Source organism: Hyalella azteca, unplaced genomic scaffold (assembly GCF_000764305.2).
Source record: "Hyalella azteca isolate HAZT.00-mixed unplaced genomic scaffold, Hazt_2.0.2 contig13501, whole genome shotgun sequence".
Lineage (NCBI taxonomy): Eukaryota > Metazoa > Arthropoda > Malacostraca > Amphipoda > Hyalellidae > Hyalella > Hyalella azteca.
The window spans coordinates 52,356-61,592 of NW_025943421.1; the positions used below are offsets into that span (position 1 = coordinate 52,356).

General features: G+C 38.1%; 1 protein-coding gene across 1 annotated transcript; it reads right to left on the reverse strand.

The window, feature by feature from the left end:
- Window positions 1-6,798: 6,798 nt before the first annotated feature.
- Window positions 6,799-8,917, reverse strand: LOC108674359. The gene is made up of 2 exons (XM_018162302.1): window positions 8,843-8,917; window positions 6,799-7,203 (listed from the first exon to the last, which is right to left on the reverse strand). Exons 1-2 carry the CDS (start codon window positions 8,915-8,917, stop codon window positions 6,799-6,801), a joined length of 480 nt encoding a protein of 159 aa, XP_018017791.1.
- Window positions 8,918-9,237: the final 320 nt, after the last annotated feature.

Sequence of the window (9,237 nt, forward strand, 5' to 3'; positions counted from 1 at the left end):
CATGTATTTTGACTTGATGGAACTTTTCGCGGTATGCCTGTTCCTTTTTTTTTGTTGAAATATGGTTCAATTCAGTTGCGCTTCGAACTTTGAGCTGAAGCGTACAAAGGTTATGAAAGTCACAAAAAAAGTCTGCCTGTTTGTTTGTTTGTTAATTATTAAAATAAAATACTTATGTTTTGGATGTTCTCTTCTGAATTGATAGATAGGAATCATATTAAAGGGGTTGTTCTATTTGCTTTTTATTTAGTAGAGTTTAGCACAGCGCTGCTCGGGCTCGATAGTTCCTGCTATTTAGGAATTTAAATCCGACCATTCCTGTTATCCCGTTAATGGTTATGAGCTTATGTACATTTTCTTATTAATAAAGATCCATTAAAACCCATATTTTACATAAAACTTAGGACTCTGCAGCAACTTGATTTAAAAAAAAAGAGATATAGAGGCGTGCTTCGTCAAACGGTATGTCTCATTGTCAATTTCTGTTGAAATCTTCAGTGAAAAATATGAGATACGAGGTTTCACATGCAGATGGCTTGTATTCATGAATATAATATCTATTTCTTTGCTGCGCTATGAGAATTTCTTATAAATCGGCAATGCGGGCACATTTTAAGAGCAAACAGTTTTCTTGATTTATCAAAAACAAATTTCACTTCATCTGTTTCACCATTTTTTATTATTCTGATTACATTTTGGAGGCATTAACATAAAATTTGGTTTCAGTTAGCTCACATGAAATTTGATTATACATTTAATTTGGCATAAGTTTTTATTTGCAACTATGTTTCTGTGAGAATCTCTATAAATGGAATGGAAAAATCTACGCTGTGTTTGACGAATCAGTATGAGAACTTAATTGTTAGTTAAAAAATTGTATGGGAAAATTATTGATTTCCTTAATACCCTTGTGGGTACATTAGAGTAACATTTGTCTTGAAAATTTTATACAATTCTTGTATTTTTGGTACATACTACATGGCCATCTCTACTACTGCATGCGCATCAAATTTGTTCGCCTGCGCACCAACATTAAATATCCTCCTCAATAACTTCAGTTTCGCGACCTGTAAAGAAGAGAAGCTCGGTGGTATCCCATGGTGTGGCTTGGCAAAGCTCGCAGCAGTAATGGACGGTGGTTGTGGCAGGATCTTTAAACTGTTTGAGCGAATGCTTCCTTTCTGCGCCCTAGATATACAGGGCCAGCTAGCCCGTGCAGCTTCGGTGATGTTGGTTCTAAGCCTACTGTACCATATATTGCATCCTATTGCTGTTAATTCCAAGGCAGCCTATACCATTTATGTTGGCAAAGTTATGTTGGTTCTAAGCCTACAGTAGGTACTATATAGCATCCAATGATTTTATTCCTATAGCCTGCCACACTCTCTAACATCGAAATGATGCTGGTTCTAAGCCCTTCTTTTTTTTGTAGTATGCAAGTATTGTTGATTCTAAGTTTTAGCATCTCAGGTCATGATACCTTACAATGACGGTGCGGTAGACCCATCTGCATGGTTGATTTAAATGAGTTGTCAGGTTTCTCTGTGATCGAAGATCTTTCGACCTAATTTTTCAGTATGTTGTTATTGATCGTGATATCCGCTTAATCACGACAACCATTGAAAAAACTTATCAGTTACCGAAATGAATGCAGTGCACTGCCAATTCGTAAAGCCGATAAGTAGTTGAGATTTTTCACTTGCTTATAGGTAGTTATCGTATTTGAATGTAGCACTTGCCTGGTATGACTGGATGACTTCATTACAGTTTACATGGCTAGTCGTTTGTTAGAAAAAGTAGAATTTATATATTAATCAAACCCCCGGACGTTACATAATTATGTTCTGTGATGATATTCTGTTCGATGCCATCTAGAAAGAAAAATTCTTTCACGATGCACCGACATTATTGTTTACTTTTCCGGCAGTAATACAACTTGATTCCTCTCATTTTTAAACATTTCCAGGGAATGACAACTCGTCTATTAGTAAAGAAACTGATGCTCCCACCTTGTTTCATATATAACGTATTTATATGCTCAGATATTCAGTCAGATATTAGTCGCAATATCTCCACGTGCAAAAGGCACAATACCGGCGGCGTTTTCTTGCGAACGAGTTTATCTCGACCAGCTGTACCACATCGCTCTCAATGGCGGGTGGAGTTAACCTTATCGCACGAGGTCTCCCTTTCAAATTGAAGATATGGCTGGTGAAGTCTAAACGAAGCTTCTCGAGGCCATAACTCCTCGATTGTGTCAATATAGTGGCGATTCTCAATGCTATATGCTGCGTGCCGTTGGTCACAAGAGTGGTAAACCATCGACCGCATCGGTGGTTTTGTGGTTCTTAACCACAATACGAGTATATTGGCTCATTGTTACTTTCAATGAAGTTATTCACTGGCGACAATCATCATATCATAATACCATCTGCATGTGTTCATATAGTCATTGATTATGGGATTAAGAATTCGTTCTTGTTCATCCCAAATATACAGTATTTATTGAATTTCCGTGGTTTGTATATATCACTTCGGCTCTTCGGTAACTCGTGAGGTGTAAGCGTACGATGACCTTGTATATTTTATTTTGTGTGTAAATAATTCTTTGATTTGAACTATTCGACCGTTTTTAGTTAATTATATGGCTGCATTTAATGTCAACAAAGTTTTCTCGTGACAAAACCTCCAATGTATATATAGTGGGACTACCGTAATTGACTCGCAATTAGATGCTTAATCGAAGCCGATTGTTTTCGCTGACAATAAAGGCAGGTTCAACTGTTGATTTCTGGAAATTTTTTCCTCTGTCAACATCAATTCAACACTCAAAAATTTCACTGTAAATAATTGAAACGTTCAGTTAGGAATCGAATACTCAAACTTGAGAGCCGTTTCTTGTGAATCATCTAGTCATTAAATCTATTCTAGTCAATAACTTCATTCCTGTCAATATCTTCTTTCCTGTCAATAACTTCATTCTAGTCCATAACTTTATTCTAATGAAAAACTGCTTATTCGTTTTCGTAACAAATCTGACCTAACGCAGGCCAAAGCTCCCGCATCTCGATTACCTCGTAACGCAGAGTTCACATAAATAATTCTCCAGTGCATCGACGCAACTCATGAATATTTGAATGCCTGTCCATATTTTAAAGTTATATTGCCCAATATCTTTGTTTCTAGCATGTTACTGTTAGGAGTTTGTTATTCGTTGAAGATATCTTAGCATAAAATAAGTCTAACTCGTCGAGATTCTCAATGCTATATGCTGCGTGCCGTTGGTCACAAGAGTGGTAAACCATGGACCGTATCGGTGGTTTTGTGGTTCTTAACCACAATACGAGTCTATTTATTGGCTCATTATATAACTTTCAATGCAGTTATTTAGTGACGACAATCATAATAATCATAATACCATGTGCATGTCTTCTTATAGTCATTGAGTATGGGATTAAGAATTCGTTCTCGTATGTCACATGTATTAACAGAGGTGGGCAGTAGCGCGCCACATGCAGCGGCCGCTACATTTTCAGTAGCGGTAGCGGCGCTACATTTAAGCAATTGTAGCGGTAGCGGTGGCGCCCGCTACATATTTAAGTAGCGATATGAGGATTTGCCGCTACAGCGCTACCGCTACATTTATAGATAAAGCCTCTAGATTTACTTAATAGTATTAAATATTATTTAAAAACCAGCATAATACATACATAATATAAATTACAGAATAAAACTGTACGAAAGATTTTGGTGTAATGTTGTCAACCTCAGCGTGATATACTAGCGTCAACATGTTAGTTGTTGCCAGAGGCGGGCAGTTGAGTATTTAGCGCGCTACATGTAGCGGCCGCTACATTTTCAGTAGCGGTAGCGTCGCTACATTTAAACAATTGTAGCGGTAGCGCCCGCTACATTTAGAGCATGTAGCGGTAGCGATAGCGGCCGCTACATTTCAAAGTAGCGCTGCCCAGCTCTGCATATATACAGTACTTATTGAATTTCCGTGGTTTGTATATATCATTTCGGTTCTTCGGTAACGCTTGAGGTTTAGGCGTACGTTTAGCTTATCTTTATTTGGTGTGTAAACAATTCTTTGGTTTTAACTATTTGGCCGTTTTTAGCGCATTTTCTCATTTATGGAAAACAGGGCGCAATTGTGCTCATGTCCGTCTGTCTGTCCGCATTTTGTCTGTCTCGTCTGTCGACGAGAAAATTCGCGCTGTCATGCACTCACTGCAGTGAGTACCGAGTTATATTTTTAGTTAATTAGTGTGGCTACCGTAATTGACACGCTTTTAGTGCTTAATCGAAGCCTATCGATTTCTCTGACAATGAGGGCTGTTTCAGCTGTTGATTTATTATAATTTTTTTCCTCTGTCAACATCAATTCAACACGCACAAATTTCACCGTAATTAATTGAAACGTTCAGTTTGGAATCGAATACTCACAGTTGAGTGCCGTTTAGTGAAGTGAATCGTCCTGTCAATAAATTTATTCCAGCCAATAACTTCATTCTATTCAATAATATGAATAGGTATATAAATATATAATATATATATGAATATTATATATATATGAATATTATATATATATATGAATATATAATATGAATGAATAATTTTATATTCGTTTTCCTAACCAATCCGTCCAAACGCAGGCCAAAATTCGCGCATCTCTATTAGGTACCTCGTACGCGGAGTTCACATAAATAATTCTCCAGAGCGTCGACGTAACTCATGAATATTTGAATTCTTGTCCATATTTTAAGGTTATATTGCCCAATATCTTTGTTTCTATCATGTTACTGTTAGGAGTTTGTTATTCATTGAAGATATCTTAGCATAAAATAAGTCTAACTCGTCGAAAAGTTACACTTGCAATCAACGGGGCGAATTTGCTTTCACTTTAAATGGACGCAACAGGTAATATTGTAATAAATTTGATTACCATTTAGTGTAGAAAATATGAAGGCTCACTGAAATAAACTGGCGTTTTTATGATTTTTTCATCACAGACTCAGCGTGAACATCACGAGCAATTTTTGAGATTTGCAATGAAGAAAAAAAAATCGGGGATCATGCGTCATAGTTTTAACGCCACCTTGTCTCGTTCCACCATAAATTTATTAGACGCAAAACTTGATTTGCAAGACAGTGGGCCTTGTTTGCATCACTTCGTTGCCGCATATTTTCAGAGGATGCGTAATTAATCCCCTGTCTAAATCTTAACAAATTTTATTGAGAATAAATTTGAATAATGCTCGCACGAAACGCAGNTGCCGCGTATTTTCAGAGGATGCGTAATTAATCCCGTGTCTAAATCATGACAAATTTTATTGAGAAAAAATTTGAATAATGCTCGCACGAAACGCAAATAATGGGATAATGATTACGGTGTTGTATTGTAGTGATTTTGATACGTTTAGACGAGGTCGTCACTCATCTCGTGCAAATCTCAAATAATTTATTCCTCCTTGATAACATAAATCAGTCTCCCTCGTTATCGATTATAATGAGTGATTTTGTTCTGTTATTAATATCCTATAGAAATGTGTTATTTAAAGTTTTATATTGCAACTATTTTCAAGTTCAGTAGAATTAGAAACACATCAGTCCTGGTTTTAGAAGTAATACAATCTTTGATGTGTCTCATACGTAAGGACGTCCAAGTCCATACGTCTGTGTGAGAGACGTTGCACACTTAGCAGGTGTGCACATTTCCGTTACAGACCACTTATCCGTACTCCGCGTTGCGGCTCACTTCGTTGCGCGTTGCGGCTCACTTCGTTGCGCGTTGCGGCTCTCTTCGTTGCGAGTTGCGGATCATCTCGTTGTACCGACTCCCCTACAAATTGACTCTGAATTCAGCGCGCTGGTCAGAAAATTCATCGTCCGGAAGCGCGGATAATGTAATCGTTACCGTCTGCGCTCCGTTTATTACAATTTGACGGTTTTATTTTGTCCTATTTTATTCGTCCCATTAGAACGGACAAACCTGCGTTTACCAACTCTTGGTACTTATAAATGTCGCAAATTTATCAATTGGTCTATCAAGTGGTTTATTCATTGTATTTTCTTATCAAGATGTCTGTGAGCTTTAGTTGAGAGATTATCACGACGTGTTCAATTTGTCAGAAATTCTATTTGAATTTTATGAATTGAATATTTTCGAGCCATATGGATATTAGTGAATTGAAGCTTCTCTGATATAAGACGTTAAACAAGTTTCAACGTTGCACCGAGTTGCTGATCTATATCTTTATCGTTCCGTCAAATTCTGTGCAGACTAAGCACCGACGCGTATTGATTATTTTTATATGCTGACTCTTCATTACGGGGCATGATTTTATCCTTCTAAGTCGGTCCTGATTAAGTGTGGGTAATGAGAGGGTGGAGGTTAGACGCCCTCACGCGCCCACTGCAAACCGGTTGCTGCTCTCGTAATCCCTTGCTCGTTTGGAGGCGCCATTAAAGTTAATGTTACGAGCATCATGCAGTGCGCCTCACGCTGTTGCTGCACGCGCGCCCATGAGGAGGCCTATGGCTCGTCCTCGACACAGTATTTTGCGTGGAATTTTGCATAAATGGAACTTAACATGGCAAAATGTTCAGGCAGCCATTGCAAGTTTCAAGCCCGTTCAATAATTCGATGATTATTCAATAAATTCATAGAATCCGTCATTTCTGTGGAGATTTATTCCAAGTTTTCCCTCTGTTCGGTACCTACTCGTACGGTTTGACACCAGAAATTTTGTGCGGCTCGGCGCCGACAATATTCTCGTTCTGTTCCACATCGATCTATTTGTTTGGTTTAGTGCAGATAGTCGCATACGATTCAGCGCAGACAATCGCCTTGTTGATGTCAGCACCAAAAATCATCTCATTTATTATGGCGACAACAATCTTCTCGTTCAGTTCTGCTCCAACAATCTTCACGTTCAGTTTGGCTCCAACAATCTTCTCGTTCAGTTTGGTTCCAACAATCTTCTCGTTCAGTTTGGCTCCAACAATCTTCTCGTTCAGTTTGGCTCCAACAATCTTCTCGTTCAGTTTGGGTCCAACAATCTTCTCGTTCAGTTTGGCGACAAAAATCTTCTCGTTTAGTTTGGCTCCAACAATCTTCTCGTTTAGTTTGGCTCCAACAATTTTCTCGTTCAGTTTGGCGTCAGCAATCTTCTCGTTCAGTTTGGCTCCAACAATCTTCTAATTTAGTTTGGGTACATCATAATTTATGGTTTAACACCTTGTACCTAAATTAATCATACATTGTTATTCATGATGCTATGGAACATGAATTTTTTCTCTGTCTTGAGCTCTTGGGTTGCTGAATTAAGTTAAAAATCTCAATGTTATTATTTTAGTCGTCCGGCAACGCATTTGCTCTATAGTATTTTCGCTGCAAATTACATGATATTTTGATGGAACCTTTATTTTTATTTCAATAATTTTATGGGAGTGAGTGCATAGGTACCTTAATAATATTTAATGATATAAAACAGTACATTATTCTTTTATAAAGTCTTACACGGTGGTCTTCAAATTATATAATCCTGGTATCGAATTCAAAGAACCTGTCTAATGAAATTATTGTATATATACGTAATTATGACAATCAGATCAGGCTCAAAGGCCAAAAAAATACACGAAATTAATAACTGTTATTGAAGAACTCTTGATTGCTTTCTGAAATTACCATTAGTACGCTAATGGAAAGACTGTCTGCAGCTAGCATGAAACTCACACAGCCGAATTGCGTATTTCAACTGATGTTTTGGTGTCGTCGAGTGTATTAAGGTCGCGTTTCATTACAAGGAGTCTCCTTACATTACAACGTTGCTAGGTTTCATCGGGTTCTCGCTCATGGCGCGGACTCGCTTTGGTGAGGTTGCGGGAGAAATGGCCTTTCGTAGCCTCAGCAGCGCTCATTACTCAGCCTGTGCAGTCAACACTTGGTTTGCCGAGCAGTTGAGTGAACAACGAAGCGTCTAGTGAATCTCTGCTGCTTTCAACGTGCGACACTCGAAACTTTTCAACTACTCCGCGCTCGTGGGGGGTACTGTACAAGAGTGGTCAGGGAATGTCCTGTTATAATTACAAAGTAATACGTGTATATATTACTTGCGAAGAAAATCGCTCTTCATTGGAGGTTTTTTACGCATAATATACCAATGACGTACATATGACTCATCAAGCCGCTGTTTCAACTAGCGAAAAAAGTAGAATACGCTTCACTTGTTCTTGTCAATATCAATGGCACTGTTCATTCCCGAATCAAGCGAGTTGGTGTACCAAGAATTAACTGCTTCACCTGCACGTGTATTCTTGAATAATTTGCTCGCGCATGCAGACTTGCATGATTATATTTTTCAATTGTTTCAATTTTATTTGAGTAATTTTTATGCGTATCTAGTGGGAATTGCATAAAATTTGAGCTTGAACTACTATTATTTGAATTGAGCTACTCGTTCAAGTCTTGCGCAAAACTCGTATCAATAGTTTATTGAAATGCTCTGCTTTGGTTCAGAACTACCCTGCATATAATCGCGATTAGCTGTAGTTGACTCTGATTATATCAATGTTCACTATTTTATGAACCTGCTCGACATTAATATGGCTCTCGACCATTGAATAAATGAAGTCAAGCCTGAAGCTGCAACCGAGATAACCGAGAACCTTTCTTTCCACACCCCATTTGAAGGGAAACTATTTACGTCGTGTAGCTTTCATCACTCGATCGAGTGTGCCCCATATTGCTTGCGATAAAAACAAGCTCGTCTTGTCTCATACCTTCCTGTTTCTTCATGAAGAATTAATTAGTTAGCATCGAGAAGGAAAACCACACCAGCAAAATTTTATGATGCAAGAACACGCGGGTTCGTTTGTGCATCGGCAGAGCAGCGGGCAAGCTGTCTCCCATAGTCGGAGTATCATGGACTTATACACATGTATAAAAAAGACGGTCTCATTGACAACCGGCTGTATCATGACTATTTATGGAGGCAGTATCGTGGACTCATCATGCATTATCATAGTGGCAGTATCATGGAATCATCATGCATTATCATAGAGGTACGGTAATATCTTGAAGTCATCAGCAAAGTTTATTATAAGAAATTAGGTTACAGAAGTTAGAGCTAAATGATAGGTTTTTGTTTGCTCAATAATAGGCCTGCTGTAATTGCGTACTAACGGAAATTATTACTTGGGGTAAGAGAATTTATATATTGAAATAGTGAA

What these genes read in the sequence shown, in the direction of transcription:
- LOC108674359 (XM_018162302.1), bottom strand. Translation starts at nt 8,917, where the DNA reads ATGGGAGACAGCTTGCCCGCTGCTCTGCCGATGCACAAACGAACCCGC. An exon ending in TGCATCATAAAATTTTGCTG is followed by an intron (nt 7,204 to 8,842) that starts GTGTGGTTTTCC and finishes AAACTAAATTAG; the next exon opens with AAGATTGTTGGAGCCAAACT.